This window comes from Styela clava, chromosome 9, assembly GCF_964204865.1.
Source record: "Styela clava chromosome 9, kaStyClav1.hap1.2, whole genome shotgun sequence".
Classification (NCBI taxonomy): domain Eukaryota; kingdom Metazoa; phylum Chordata; class Ascidiacea; order Stolidobranchia; family Styelidae; genus Styela; species Styela clava.
Window position 1 is genome coordinate 13,651,052 of NC_135258.1, and position 16,713 is coordinate 13,667,764.

The 16,713-nt window shown below is 33.7% G+C and overlaps 2 protein-coding genes across 2 annotated transcripts; both read right to left on the minus strand.

Annotated features, from left to right (window-relative positions):
* Positions 1 to 36: 36 nt before the first annotated feature.
* On the minus strand, positions 37 to 4,165 carry LOC120339937 (cyclic AMP-dependent transcription factor ATF-1-like). Its single transcript, XM_039408177.2, has one exon. The coding sequence runs from the start codon at positions 3,117 to 3,119 to the stop codon at positions 2,109 to 2,111; it is 1,011 nt and encodes a 336-aa protein (XP_039264111.2). The 5' UTR covers positions 3,120 to 4,165; the 3' UTR covers positions 37 to 2,108.
* Positions 4,166 to 5,963: 1,798 nt separating this feature from the next.
* LOC120339936 (nucleotide exchange factor SIL1-like) lies at positions 5,964 to 12,301 on the minus strand. The gene is made up of 9 exons (XM_039408176.2): positions 12,031 to 12,301; positions 11,622 to 11,775; positions 11,336 to 11,435; positions 10,785 to 10,964; positions 10,327 to 10,470; positions 9,526 to 9,705; positions 8,434 to 8,546; positions 7,687 to 7,867; positions 5,964 to 7,501 (listed from the first exon to the last, which is right to left on the minus strand). The coding sequence occupies exons 1-9, from the start codon at positions 12,182 to 12,184 to the stop codon at positions 7,361 to 7,363; spliced, it is 1,347 nt and encodes a 448-aa protein (XP_039264110.2). The 5' UTR covers positions 12,185 to 12,301; the 3' UTR covers positions 5,964 to 7,360.
* Positions 12,302 to 16,713: the final 4,412 nt, after the last annotated feature.

A 16,713-nucleotide genomic window follows, 5' to 3' on the forward strand; every position in this document is an offset into this window, starting at 1 on the left:
GAACAAATACCCTCTGTCACGAAAAGCAATAAAAAGTTATTTGTATAAACAAAATATTTATGGATATTTTTAAGCATTAAACGAAACAATTTTAAAACAGTTACAAACTAATCACACCTAGTAGCCAGAAAGCATCACTGCATTATTAACAGTTTACTGTGTTATGTCGGAGTAATATCCATTCTTAAATTTGAAGTTAGAATACTTCCATATGTCACTTTTAAAAAATAAAGTTGATCAACTTGAATTGTGCGACTGATCAGAGACAAATAAATCCAAAAACTTAATCATAGACCAAGAAAACAAGTTTACTCAAAATAAATTTGCAGTCAACACATTAACAATTTTTTTAACAGCATCAATTGATTATATTTAATTCCTGAATGCTTATAATAATGCTTCAACGCAACAGGAACCGTTTACATGAAAAAATAATTAAATTTGAAAAAGAAGTCAAAATTGAAATTAAAATTCATAAATAAAACCAATTCACAACAAAACTAAACAAAGAATTCGACGCGTAAACCTAAGTTATAACTTTAAACTTGAGATCCCCAGAAAATGATAAAAATATGTAAAATATACATAAAACTTAACATAGCGGAAAGTGTCTTTGACTACATACATACTAACTTTGATACTCAAAATTTAACATGTAAAATCTGACATGCATCGTGGATAATCATTTGGAAGGAGTAAAAATGTATTGTGATACCAAACCAGCAAGGCCATTCAATCACATCAAAGTTCAATTAGTTCATTTTAAACTGAATGTGTTAACTAATATTTTAAAGGTTGTAGAGCTGTGCTCTTTGAAAAAATCGTTAAATTGTGATCAGACAAATAATATAAACGAATCATACAAGTAACCAAATAATAATTTTTATGTGGCAAAACCAATCTGGAAAATGGAGTTAATCAATAAGTCATCAGCAATCAGCGTAATGTTAATTGCACTGTAACAAAGATCAGCTTGCATTAGTTGCTCATTTTGTGCAGAATATTATTATCTGAAGCAATAACTTTCTGGAGAATAATTTTGAAATCAGATACTTCATAAATTGTTACTTTTTGTCATCTCTAAATATAAACCAGAAGCAGTTTTGGCAAGTGAATTTAAAAAAGCTTAGTATCATGTAAATGAATGCAGTCAATATGCTATTATATATATGGATGTCCATTAATAAAATACAGACCTCAAAAAGTTTCCATGTCATGAAATTGATTTGCTGACAACTTTGGTTTTGAAGTTCGAGAAAAGGCATGTAACTGATAGAGATTTTTTTAGCAAATTATACTCTTCATGCAAGTCATCCAATAAATGAATTTAACAGTGTGCCTCTTATATATGCATACACCAATTAGAAAAAAATAGCTGGCATGAAAAGCAGGTGAAATGCATCAGTAAGGCAGTAAATAGGTGTGCAAATGTTTTCCATCTGCTTCATTTTAAAAATTGAAGTCGAAATTGATAAACTTGCTGATATAAAATTCAGCAACAAACAAAAATGAATTCTGAAATCAATCCTGGAGTTGAGGAAGTATTATTCTTGAGTGTAACCCACAGAAACAGCGCACCTTAACGGGTAAATCTGTACGTCCTATTACCAATCAATAAAGCCATTTAAAATTTAAGGCACAGTTCAAGCAAGCCTAATGGTAAACCAGGCACTTAACGAATGAGAGCATAAAGTTTAGAATCCAAATCAAACCTTAGACATTTTCTTCCATTCAATTAAAATAGAATTCCCTTTACCAACTGCATTTGCCAAATATAAAAGATGACACTACATCAGTTACCATTCTAAACCAAATTTAGTCTCATTATATATTCAAACCAGAGAGATTCTATTTCAACCAGAAATCAAAATTAAGACCTGAGAAAATGTGTGGTACAAACTTAAAAAAGGATGAATTTGTTATACATCACATACACATCAAAATATGTGCCAATTTAAAACTATTCAAAATGAATATTAGAATATGTAGATAGGGATATTCCTATCATCAATGGCCATGTGTTGAGCAAATACTTGACAATATATTACATTGCCAACCCCCAACAGTATGATTGTGCTTTTTAGAATTTTAGAAGGGTTGTATCAAATTTAACCAGTATCCACTTGCTTATGTACATATAGTTCCTTGAGTGTTTTTAACTCATCAATTAGCTGTTTGTTCTGATGTTCCAGTACTGCTACTCTCGTCTCCAGACATTTTACATATTCTTTCTTTCGCCTGCGACATTCCTTTGCAGCATCTCGATTTTTCATCAACCTCATTTCACGCTTGCGAGAAGCATCTTCTGCCATTTGCTGCGGAGATTGGATGTTATTTTGCATGAGATTTCTAGATGTTTGCATCATGCCAGCTCCTGGAGATGATGCATTATCTTGAATTTGAAATGCCTGCATACCTCCACCAACTGTTTGTACAACAACGTGACTTCCAGGCAGCCACATTGAACTAGGCTGGTTGTTATCAGCAAGCATTGGTGACTGATTTGCCATTGTGAAGCCTTGAATGCCTGGTATTGTAACAGTATTTTGCAATGTCGCAGCTGTGTTTTGTAAAGATCCAATTGAATTTGAAATTGTGTTAATATCAGCAGCAGGTACATGGATCATCTGTGGCGAATTGGCATCATTATCGTCAGTGTTATCGAACAAGGCACTATTATCATCAGAAAGAAGATTTTGAGATGGCTTAACTTCACTAACAATTGGCATTTTTAAGCCCGCGTTTTCGCTATCAACTTTAACAATTTGTTGTTCAATGTTTTCAGTCTGTTGTATAACGTCAGTAGAAGACAAGTCGTTTAAAATTCTCCTGTACGATGGACGCCTGGACAAGACTTCTCTTCGTTTTGCACCTTCAGCAGGATTAAGAGAAGCTTTTCCTTCCTGTTCGTTTTCTGCTAAAGATGGGTTTGCAGTGATTACACTATGAACTTTAGATGAAGGCTCAGATTTATTCTCAGGCTGTGAGAAAGAAACCATTTGCGATCTAGCCTCCGTCACAGACGCTTGAAGTTGAACTTGTTCAGCAGCAGATTGTTGAATTTTATTGCCTTCAAAAAGTTTTTGATTTGATTCAGGACCATGCAAAACCGCTTCCATTATTTGACATCTCGTAGCTAGGCAAAGCTAATTTATATAACTAAACATTATTTACATAACAGTTAAATGACAATTATGAAAATACATTCTGTACATCAATGATACTACTTTTGATATACTAAAATTCACACATTTCTCAAAGCTTGCTTGAGCTTTATTGATAGGGAGATATTGATTTGATGAATAATCGCATTCAGGGAATTTAAAACATTCCTAAACTATGAATTAGAGACAGTCTGCACAAATTATGCCATTCCCAACCACACAATCATTCCATCCAATTCGATCTTGATACTATCTTCTATACAGTACATCTTTATGCATTGTGAAAACAATAATTTGTTCAGTTCTACAAAATGGGTTTTGAGAAGAATTGATAAGTCTCAAAATCATGTCTGCGATACATGAGTCAAAACAAAAACATTTTACTGCTTCCAATTAAAGTTTTTTTTTTTCGTATTTCACAATATTTCATACTTGATTTTACAAAAAACTGATGCGAATATGTCGTTGACTACTGAAAATATCAGACACTCCATCATATTGATTAAGTTATTTATCAGCCTTCTTTCCTCTGTGAGCTTGTAATACGTATAAGTAAACTGGCATTCTATGTAATTGCTTATTTGATTGGGGTTGCAATCCTACTTCTACATACGGCACTATTATTTTCGTACTTTAGCTTTTTTTGACATTCTGCTAATATGGAATCATACTTAAAAATCATAGTAGAAATAATACAAAAACATGTTGTCATTACCAGAGTTGACCAAAACCAAATAACGTTCATTCCAAATTTATCTGGGAATAGTATTTTCGAATGTAGACTTTGTTCTAAAATTGGATCATTCTCAATGAAGCAAACACACAAACCACTGGTAGAATTGATTTGGTTATGCAGAAAAGTGAATTTCAATTTGGTAGGTTTCCTATTTTCCTACAGCTTTTAACAATCAGAAAAAGACTTTTAGTCACTTAGAATTTTGCTCAAAATGCCAAGACCAGAAGAAGCTTTCCAACAATATCCCCAAAAATCAAAAATTTTATATCGAATGGGATTTTTGTTAAAGTTATCCCAGGGAGAATAGAAAATGATAATTAATCACATTGGCCAACCACAGCGCACATCTAGTTGATATTCAGTGACCTGCAGACCTGCGCTAACTAATAAATTAATATAATCTGAGAGGTCGTTCAGATTAAAAACACGAATGTATTATTGTATGCAGCTATGAAGATGTAAAAAACAACTAAACAATAAAAGTATTCAATCCCAAGGTGTTCGGGTGCTTTGTTATTTGTTTAAAATATGAAGCATCAACAAAATCCAGAAGTTCAATAAATTTTTTTTCAATTGTTCCATTAGTTTATCAAATTTCAAACCCAGATTCATATTATGTTCTGCAGTGTAGATACATACCTACATAGTTCTGTCGCTATGTCAGCATGCAATTATTTGCTACTGTACTAACGCTGTTTTCGAGGCTTTTATCTTAGTATTTGCAATTTAATTCAGTATTTCCTAAATTTCACATCGATATGATTGAAACTGGATTCTGGGATTTATCTTCAAATTAGCTTAATTAACTTGTTAAGACTACTCCTGTACTTGCAGATTTGCCGACCTAGACCTGGAACCCACAACAGAATTGTCGGTCAAAAATGAAACCATACAACGCAAAATCTAAATAGTGATGCAAATACTATATAGTACTTAAATCCTATTATTGGATTAAAATTATGTTTAATTCATCTGACTTACGGCTTACAACGTTCGCCGGCACCGCTAATGTTTTCTCTCAATGACAACAAAGGTGACGTCAAAATGACGAGCCTTGCCCAGCGAAGCCTGCAGAGAACGGGATAATCGCAGACGAAAAGGAAGAGAATGGGCGGATGACGTCAGCAACAATGACGACATCATGTGACCAAATATTTTAAAACTTCTAGCAAATTCTAAATTTTACATCGTGTATTTATAAAAAATATACATCGGTTTCGATTTACTTGAGGCATGGTGACGAAGAAAAATAAAATAGAATTAAGAGCGAGAGGTTGCGAGTTTGTATCGATGACAAGATGTGCGTGTGCACGTTAAATTTATTCACTGTTTCGTATAGTTTTCAGACAACTTTCCCTCAATATCGAACATATTGGTGAATTTTGCGTTTATTTCTCTTAAAACGTAACAGCCTTTGCACAGTAAAAATAACTAAACATACAAGCAGGATACATGGCCATAACATTGTTGGCCTAAGGTACATCTGTCCTCTGTGAAAAAAATATACATTCAATGGATGCATCAAATGCCTGCCCTATCTATTAGGGGTGGTGAAAATTTGTTTAAATCTGTTTAACTGATTGATAACTAAACGAGAGGTAGCGGGCCACCTAAGATAGTATTGTTGGCGCGTCTGTCCGTCGAAATAAGTAAGAGTATATCTTTTCCTTGGCCAAAGACGTTTAGGGGCTATGCGTTTATAACAGACCGATACAATAATACATTTGTGTTTTTAATCTGAACGACCTCTCAGATTATCTTAATTTATTAGTTAGCGCAGGTCACTGAATATCAACTAGATGTGCGCTGTGGTTGGCCAATGTGATTGCCTATCATTTTCCACTCTCCCTGGGATAACTTTAATAAAAATTCCCTTCAATATAAAATTCTTGATTTTTGGACATAATGTTGAAAAGCTTCTTCTGGTCTTGGCATTTTGAGCAAAAATAAAATAAAGAGAGAGAGGTTGCGAGTTTGCACGATGACAAGACGTGCGTGTGCACGTTAAATTTATTCACAGTTTCGTATAGTTTTCAGACAACTTTCCTTCAATATCGAACATATTGGTGAATTTTGCGTTTATTCCTCTTAAAACGTAATAGTCTTTGCACATTAAAAAAACATACAAGCAGGATACATGGCCATAACATTGTTGGCCTAGGATACATCTGTCCATGTGAAAAAAATATAAATTCAATGGATGCACCAAATGCCTGCCCTATCTATTAGGGGTGGTAAAAAGTTGTTTAACTGCTTGATAACTAAACGAGAGGTAGCGGGCCACCTAAGATAGTATTGTTGGCGCGTCTGTCCGTCGAAATAAGTAAGAGTATTTTATTTCCCTGGTCAAAGATGTTTAGAGGCCATGCGTTTATAACAGACCTCACCAGGACGCCAGAGACTTCACTAAAACGGTATTTGCAACAGTTTCACAAATGCGCTTAACTCATTTAGCCGAGTTGATATGGGTGGATGCCCTGATATCCAGACAAACTATTAACTCTTATCCTGACACGAAAATTATGGCAAAAGCATCCGGTGTTCATTTTCGTAATGCTTTAAAAACAGTCTAACATTTGATTTTTCATGGTTTCAGTTACATGTTGAAGATATAATGATGGCGAAAGCATCAGAGGCACATTTTCTTAATGCTTTAAAAACAGTCTAACATTTAATTTTCAAGGTTTCAGTTACATGGTGAAGATATCCTAATAAGAAGCAAAAAATATGGTACTCGCTGAGAAATTTGCAGGCCCAGTATCAAGTTATATTGAACACAATGAAAAATAAATAAACTCGAACCCAAGAACTTAGAATTGACAAAATCTACTTTTCATGTTTGAAGTCGATTGTGCAAAGATTCCCAACCTCATCAGTTTAAAAATGTTCTGAGTGAATAATAAGTAGAAAAAAATTCAGAATGGTGATTTGCATTTATGTGCAAAATTCAAAATATCTATTGTGATATGAAGATTAGCGATACTGATAAATATGCCGATATATTACGAGTCTCACATACTTTGTTAGATGTCAGATTCAGCAAGAATATTGGAGACATGTAAACATATTGACATTTGTAATGCAGATGTGATTATTCCAAAAGCTCACGAACAGGGGTTTTGACTTTTAGCTTTATTAATGGGAGACAGATATTTGACAAGAAAATGATTGAAAATCGCTGGATTATCCCTATTGTAATATTGACATAAAAGTTGAAAAGCAAAACATTACAGTGACAAGGCACACATAGAATATCTCGGAAAAGATGACATAGTTCATAAAAGTCATTTCCGAGAAAAGTTCTGAGCAACAATAATATAAAAAACCATCGCAAAATTTATGTCATAAGTGGTCATTATTAAGGCACTAAAACATAAATAGAAGAATAGCAGAATGACGCTGTGCTCAAAGAAGTGCGAAGTTAAAAAATCTGAGAGACTTTCGAACTCATACTGCTTTGTTATAATTCATTATGCTTAGAAATAGAAACGTCGTTATCGAATATTTGTAATAAATCTTTACTACTTTTATATAATTGATGATAAAAACTGTCTTTATCTCCTTGTTCTTCTTCAGATTTTGAAAGTTGTTTATATTCCTCCTGCAAAAAAAAGAACAGATATTTCATCATATCATGAGAATTGTGAATGTTCCTATATGAACATAATTGTTGAAGTTGAGTCGTAAAACATTTAACTTACTCAGCTATCTTCCAATCGAGTCATGTTTCATATAAATTCCCAAATTACTAGAAATGGTGTATTTCACCTATGCGAACATACAAACCTTGAAAACTTCCAGGGCGCTTTTAGCAGCATCAATATAATTATTTTCATGCTTGCAAACACCATGTACATTTCCCATCACATTCAGTAATACTTCTCTTTCATCATGTAGTGCAGTATTTAACATTGACATGATGTTCTCACAAAATCCCATTTCATTAATAGCAGATGACAGAGAGAATCTGAAAAGAGCAGTCCAGCTTGTTGTATGCTGCATTTAACAGTTTAACCATCATTTACCGGCAGGAATACCTCCCCAGCGAGAAATTTTATAGTTTTCGAGTAGGGAATATTACTTTATATTTAGATAGTTTATTAACTACTATTGTTCAGTTATTTAGCAATATTTTATACATATTTATGAGCACATTATCAATTATTTAAAAACTAGAGTGTTACTTGCGCATAATGCAAGATAAGGATCAAATAAAGGTTGAACAAATAACAGAAACAAATTTTATGCATTGTGAGGGCGGATGAAGAAATTCAAAATACGCTAAGGGATAAATTTACTGTAAAGGTTGGGAACCACCAGCTTAACGGACACAATTAAAATAAAACAAAATCACGGGTAGTTTTCAGTACCATAACGTGTCTCTGCATGTGAAATAAAAATATCTTCAAATTGTTGGTCAATTTACATAGATAAATGTAATCCCAAAAGGAGACGTTGGTTTTGAATTAACCTGATATTACAATTTCCAAATACATTTTAAGAATAAATTTGGTCATCTCTATGGATACTCACAATTTATATTGTCTCATAAGTTCTTCTTTGTTCTTATTGAGTAAATGTTGATCCTTTCTTTCCACAATCAAATCATTAATTAGAGACAGCACTTTTAATCTTAGTTTTTCATCCTGTGAAAAAAGGCTATTTTTTGTATTTTTGCCATTTGGGATAAAAAAGAATATTTGCTGTGAACAGTAAAACTTTGAGACTAGGTATTTTGACAAAAGAAAAACGAGAATATGGTCAGAGACCGAAAAATTATCATCGAACGTTAGGGGATTCCCCAAAACAGCGCTCTTACTCCACTGTGATACCTTGTGTCCCATCACTAATTAAATAATAACTCGCTAATTATACGACATAATTCATCCAAAATTAATAGGCTTCTGGTCCGACATATGATGAATGCACATGCAAAATCTGGAGCAGATTCAATCTCGCTTTCGTGAGATATCGCGTGCATCTAACAGACAGACAAATACCTATCAACATACTTACCGATTAAAATCTATAAGTAATAACAGTTTGTATAGGCTGTAGTCATAAATTATGAAATTTTTATACTGTTATTTATAATAAAAATGTTTCCTGAAAATTTTTGAGTTAAATCAATAAAACATATTTTATAATAGACGTTGATCCTGGCATATCCCCTTTGTCTCTTACCTGTCTTAGACAGTTAACATGACCAGTGTTCCCTCTAAGGTGTGCGCGTGTGCGCGCGCACACAGCTTTCAGAGGTTGCGCACATGCATAGATTTACTGCGCACAGACGTATTTCGATGTAATGTAACAATGTGCTCGGTTGGCAGGTTGAGAAAGTTTGTTGTTGGCCCACTTATTACCCGGTCAGAACGCCAAAATTTCTTCATTGGTTTTTGCACAAATATTAGTCATTTCCAAAAAAGTGCGCACACACCAAAATTTCTGCGCACACATACTACAAAAAATTAGAGGGAACATTGAACATGACTATACTCATATCACAGATTGAAAAAACATAAATCTTGTTTTTCCATTCTGACAAGTAGTTTCACAATATTTTAATAAAATGGACTCGATTGCGCGACATGTCAAATTGATCATCAATTATCATTACACATTTACCTCATTAAAGCAATTCCTCAAGGCAGTAAAGCCTCCCGCATTCTTAAACATGTACTGAGCAGCAGGAAAATTTCTTATCAAAGAAGACAATGCATATATAGACCTCTTACGAACTGCCACGGGTTGCTTTGTATCTGAGACAATTCGAACTAATGCCGGAAGAGCTCTAATCTCCATTGCCTTTAATAAAAAAATGAATAATTGCAACAGGGTAGGCTATAGTATCAAATCTATGGTTCATTTCAAGATCTATTATTCATCGATGGAATAACACAAGAGATTATGAATATTACTGTATTCAGTTCTCAATTTCTTTAAATTTTTAGAGAGAACTTGGAACTAAAAACAGATTTGAAAAACCAATCATCTGTCTTGTATCACATAGTGATTCCCAATAGGGGCAAACTAGTGCGCCGCGTCGACTTGCTAAGTGCTATACGAAAATTAACAAAAGTATGGTAAACATAACTAATATATGATTGAATATTTTACGCTGACATAGCATATTATTAATTACAACTCAGAAAATAATTTTAAACATAAAATTTCCCAAAATCACTAAATTTCTCTTGTATTGTTACCCAAAATGCCACATAATAATTTGCTACTATGAAATATAGGTAGTTTTGCTTTTATAACCAAACCATTGAATGATAAAAATAAAAAGGTATATCAGTGTTCTAAACTGAATCTTTTCACCATTATGGAAAAGCTTTTTCAGAAATATACCAAATAATACCCATATCATTGGAGTCAAAAAAAGTATAATACAAATGAGTGCATAAATTGAAATCATCTTACTCTAACTTGTACTTTTGGATTATTTTGAACTGCAGATCCTATAACATGAGCAGCCTCTAATCTTATATTTGTGTCTGTATTATTCAATGCACTGATCATTGTGGAAATTCCGTCAAGTTGAATAAAATCAACTGCATTATCAATCTGAAAAATGAGAAAATGTTTTCCTTGTTATTCATGAACTATGCTTTTAGAGAAGAAATACTGATCCGAAAATAAATGAAAATGAATAAATAATGGGGTTAAAGCTTCAAAATTGAAAAAAAAAATATACATTTCTGGCTTCTGCTCATCCTACCCATTTCATATAAGTCTACATAAGCTGGAGAGAAAACATTCCATTTCTCTGTGTAATATTCTGTATTTTGAGAGGTTAAATAATGTATTATTATAAACATTAAGTGCATGTATTGGACAGTCATTCCTAAAATTTCTTAATATAAGAACTGAACACATACCTGATGTACATAGTACTCCAAATCTTGCAGTGCAAGAACTTTAACATCATTTGCAGTATTCACATCTTTAAACTTATTCAACAACATTGTCATTACTTGAAAATCTGTCTCTTTACCTAGTTTTAGTTCATCAAATGCAGTTATAATTTCATCCATTGAACGAAATTTCTCTTTTATTTTCTATAATGATAAACGTTTTTGAATTATTGAAGGAAAAAAAGCGCTCCAGAAGTGCGTGTACCAATATGGAGGTAACTAATTTTGTTCGCCTACCTTACATCAAGTTGTGTAAAGGTCCGGAAGCCTATGGCCAGGGGTATATTCACTTGGCTAATACAGACAGTTCCCGAACTTGTAATAGAATTAAAATAAGGAAAACCAGAAAAAATAATTCTTATAAAAGTCACGATTACTCTTTAGGGAGCCATAATTTGAATCCCACGTAGGCCAATTTTTATGTGGGGGCAGGACCCATAGGCTTTGATAATTCACATTTCGGTGGTCCAACATAATATTCCCTACCAAGGGAGCAATACCATCTGGAATTGTACCTTTTCCTGTTCTTCCGTTGTTTCCTCAAACTTTTCCTTCTTCATTTTTTTCAAAGCAGATTTGAGTTCATCAATTTTAAAATGTTGCGATGAGCCCAATCTGCGATCACACAACATAAAAACGTTTTTATGGTTTTTATCAAAGATATCTCCTAAGCTTTGTACAACTTGCCACTTTGCAGTGAAATCGTGAATTATGTCAACTTTTACAAAACTTAATAATAATTTTTCGAAATTTGTATATTATATTTAAATTATTGATAAGGTTTTGAATTCAAGAACTTACTTAGCAGCATCTGGTGTTTTTTTTATGGGATCATCTTTTATTATTATAGATTTCATATCTGTGTTAGTGTTGCTTTCGCTATCCATTAACTTTGCCCACTTGCCACCTTTTTGTAAATCCATTTTCACATGAAGACCAGGTGGTATCGCTTGACCTAAAACAGAAAAATTTAAATTATGTTAGCACAAATATAAAGCTGAATTTCAATATTATATCAGACCCAAATAATAAATATATTGATTTACAAAATACATCATCATGACTTTTGATCCAGCATACCTGAACGGAGAAAGCAATAAATATTATAGGCTACTTCTGCTATTATCAAAGTAATTTGCTTCACCTCTTGGATGAGCAAATAATAAAATACATGTATCTGTGTATAGCTGAACAACTGAACAATGGTTACCTGGCTTTATTTCTTGCCATTCATTAGTTGGAATAAATTCATCCGAACTTTCCACATCTCCTGTACTGTATATTCCTGGTACACTTAAACAACATACAAGGCAGAGCAAGGAGAGTCGTTCATATTTGATATCGATTAAACTCATAATTTTCATTTTTCTGTTTTTATCAACCAAATTTTAACTGTAGTCTATTACAATTTTAGATGCACAAAATGACAAAACCAATGTCAAATTTACTGATTTGATATATTTAAATATATGATGTATTTTTGATAAAATAGATTAGGATTTACATATTTATTAAGTAAAGAAAAAGGAATAAGGAAAGATGATATATCAGTAGGCGAGCCACATCCACTTCGATTCTACTACACACTATCACAGCGATTAAGGTAGATGTCAGCACAACTGTCCATACAGGTACTCTAAAAGCATTCTAAGACAAAAAATAATTACTCATTATGTGCCAAACTGAATTTCAGTGTCAATACAGAAATTGCATTTTTGTATTTTTGGTCCATAGCCTAGGTATAAAAGTGAATTAAAATTATTTGTATGCCAATTCCAGTTTTGGTTAAAATAAAAATCGGAATACAATTGCATGGTTTAAATTCCGGTTAAGTGAAGAAAAATATTACCCATACAAAATATATGTCGTATTTCACAAAACCGCTGCTCACAAACCGTCCACCTTCTACCAGACTAGTCGTCAGGGTTGCCAGACCCCAGCGATCAAAAAAAGCCAAATCAAGACATAAAAAAAGCCAGAAAAAGCCAACAATTTTACTAAGTACAAAAGCCCCATGATTTGTCAGATTTTAAGCCCTTGGCAACGTACTGATGATGATATAGAGCCATTAGTTCATTCAGTGAGGCACACGAATAGAAAGTAAAGTTCCTATACAACTGTAGAAAGAAAAATAAATATCGAGCGGACAGCATTATTTTACCATTCAATATATATAATACAGGGTGCCGCTTCAGTCTGTCAGTATGTAATATACCTACATGTTTCTACTTAAACTTGTGATATACCTTAAAAAATTCTCCCTATATCGTACTCAACTATTTAAAATTTTTTCACTTTCAAAATTTATAAACCATCAATTTTATTAAAAAATTATCTAACCCCCTGCCGCTCATAGGTGGACCACTGATATCTTATTCAGTAATTTTAGCGTAGTTAATCACATGTACATCGTTACTGCAATTGCAGAATTAAACTAAAGCTCACATAAACCATATCAGGCATAATGAAAATTGAGTTATACAACTATTTTTTTGGAAACAGAACGTAAAACTAACAAATAGCACGCAAAACTATAAATATGAGGCAATGTTTACAACCCAGCTTGAACATGTGTCTGAGCAGCTGCAGAAAGTGCAATTATTTCTTATTGGGCATGGTTATGGGTCAATGTAACAAACAACGAAATCGATTCTCCAGGAAATCCTAATGTTAAATAGCTAAGTACAGGTAATAGGCTATTGTTCAGTTGTTACACACTAAATATTGTATTTCATATGATTCTAATAATAGACACTAGAATAGATTTGAAAAAAGCCAAAAAAACGCCAAAAAGCCAAACGTAAATTCAGACGCCAAACGCGTTTGAAAAAAGCCAAAAATGGAAAATTCGGCGTTAAAAAAGCCAATATGGCAACCCTGCTAGTCGTATTGCTATTTTACTACAAGAGACTCGCTCGGACTCCGCGTCACAACAACTCGTTCCGTACTTTCCCGCTTGGGTATTTAACACAATCACAATAACACGTGTCCAAATCGCAAAAGCGACGTGTCTCGAGCACGTTCTGATGTAACGAAAAGTAAAGCAATGTACTATACGTTTACATTGCTTTGCGCAATGGGTGATGATTAATAGTGTTTATAACTTTTTATTAAACATACCCGCGCAATAAAAATGACCGACCACTGCGTGATGCAAGAAAAGACCTGGTGTCCATAGGCGTAGCCAGGGGGGGGGGGGCAGAGGGGCCATGGCCCCCCCAAAACTTTCAAGAATTCCATTCCTAATCCACCAGTTTTGTGGCATCTTGTCTCGTCAAGCGTGTACACCGCAATACAGATCGTTATGACGCTACTAGCAACCACCGTTGAGGCTGAGCGGTCTTTCTCGTGCATGAAACGGGTAAAGACATGGCTGCGCTCATCAATGACGTCCAATCGCCTTTCTGAAAATGGTCACCGAGGAGAAAATTAATCGAGTTGTGTCCATCATAGTTGGCGGGAAGCGAAGGATGGACTTTTAATTGGGGCGATGTATTTTACTTATTCAAATTGCGTTGTTAATATTTGTTGTTTCAAATGAAAAATTGTTTATTAATGGATTTTGTATTCACAAAAATCCAGCTGAGTAATTGAATCAGTTTGCTTGGTGACCAACTGTTGTTGTTTTGCGCTTGAAGAACCCAATATAATTTCTAAAATTTTAAAATTTGGCCCCCCCCCCAAAATTTTGGGCTGGCTACGCCACTGCTGGTGTCACCGATAGTAGCCGACTCGGAATTTTATTTTTTATTTTTTTATAGATAAAATAATAATATAAATCATTACATACAGATGAGACGGAATAAATTCCATAATAAATATTGAGCATTTGTATCCATATTGTAGCACATCCGTTGTAATTCCCATTTGTTGTCATCATCAATTATATGTTCCATGATGCCATTTATCATTATTTTAATTTCGGAATTTCGATGCTGGTTTGTTTCAATTACAAGTACAGTAAACAAAACTAGAATAATCTGTGATTGACTCCAGCGGATCAGGCAGCTAATATTTTCCAAATATCCGTTTACTCACTCATACATACAATTCTTATTGGGCAATTTGGCATTAGGTGACTCCAATTATAATCAGTTTGTTGATATCTTTTGAGGAATACTTTTTATCCACAGTATATAACTCTTGTTGACTAATTCGGTATCTAATTTGGCAATCCTCATAAAATTATTATTTTGGTGTGGCAGAAGAATTTATTCATTTTTTTTATTTGTTTGGATATTTTTCTTTTTACTGAGTAATTTAATTGATTTTAAGTCTCGCTTTTATCACTTTCGACCTTATCATGTCTCGATCAAAGTGACTTTTTTTACTTTTGGGTGAGCGAACACGTACTACTTCTTTTATCAATACTTTTCCATCTAAAATCTGTACGCTTCAAACCTTACTTGAGGTTTGGTTTGCTCTAAAATCGCATTTGAGTATGGGATTCCTTACACAGAAATTAAAACAGCTTGAATATTCTGGACTTCTGGTATTTCATACTAAGATTATTAATTCAATTCGAACAACTACAGGACACAGTGGCGCAGCCAAGGGGGGGAGGGGGGGGGGGGGTCGAACCCCCCCCCGCTTGAATTTTCTGTGAAAAGTGAAAAAAGTTGCCGATAACACGTGCAATTGCTTTCTGCTAAAGTCGCTGTTCGTTTTCATCAACGCGGCATGTTATTTATGCCGTGAACGCCCTTTACATTGTTGTTTATTTTCTTCAAATCACAAATTTGTGCCGCGGGAACAAAGATAATTATTTTATTTTTGTACCCGCACGAAAATGTGAAAACCGAAAAAGCGTGCAATTGCCTTCTGCTAAAATCGCCCATGTTTTCATCAGCGTGTTATTTAGGCCGTAAACGCCCTTACGTCGGTTTTTATTCTTTTTAAATCATAAATTTGTGCCACGATAAACATGATAATTATTTTATTTTTGTACTTTGCACGGAATTGTGAATTCGTGAGTTATTATACGTTCATCGGTGGCGAGGTTCTAAAGACAAAAGAAGGAGTAAAACCGCGATCTAAATTTGATTGAAAAGCGGCATTATAAAATACTGAAAATAAAACCGTAAACAATATAAGTTTTGTGAGTCCCGCGACAGTCATAAAACGCTTTTCTAGTCGCAAAATCGCAAAATTTCGTGTGCCTATGGCGCACATTATGTTTGGTCGCCGTTTAGGAACATACCGTCACTAAAATCGAAACACGGTTAATTGTGGGTGGGATTTGCCTTTTATCCATTACTTTAAAATAGTCGTAGAAAATTTTCGTGTTATCATTAAACAAGGTTGAAAACGCGATTTTTTCCCGGTTTGTGATGATATATAAGATAATTAATCCGAAGTATATCCATCAATTTTTAATGTACTGAAATATATTTTACTCCATGAGAATTTACAGCAGATTTACGGATTTTTCAGGTTTTATCTTTAAAAATAATCGGAGTGTCAGCATTGCGATTGAACGGAGTCAATGTTACAAGCACATTTCAAATTTGTCGAATTTGCAAAATAGAAAAAATACGGATCAAAACAATATAATGATAGGCGACGGGCAGTTACCACAAATTTTTATTTTTATGTCGGCAAATGGCAAAATTGTGAATTGTAAAAAATTGCTTTGTTTTGTCGACGCAAACGCTGGTTAAATTGAAGACAATTGAATTAATAAAGCAAGACATTTTAAATATGCCCTTATCGGTCACGAATTGATTACTTTGCACAACAGAAAAATCATTTTTCGTTGTAAACGTCGGCTCTTTTAACAAGTGGCGTGATCGCGGCGATGAATATATATTTTTGATTTAACGATATACTTCATATGCCTTTTCATTGTACGAAATAAAATTGTACTTTTCGGGATTTTATATCAGTTATTGAG

Coding starts and splice junctions, on each gene's coding strand:
- LOC120339937 (XM_039408177.2), bottom strand. CDS start 3,119: ATGGAAGCGGTTTTGCATGGTCCTGAATCAAATCAAAAACTTTTTGAA.
- LOC120339936 (XM_039408176.2), bottom strand. CDS start 12,184: ATGAAAATTATGAGTTTAATCGATATCAAATATGAACGACTCTCCTTG. Junction 11,436..11,621: donor AAAACACCAGATGCTGCTAA/GTAAGTTCTTGA, acceptor GTGTGATCGCAG/ATTGGGCTCATCGCAACATT. Junction 7,868..8,433: donor CTTATGAGACAATATAAATT/GTGAGTATCCAT, acceptor TGCTCTTTTCAG/ATTCTCTCTGTCATCTGCTA.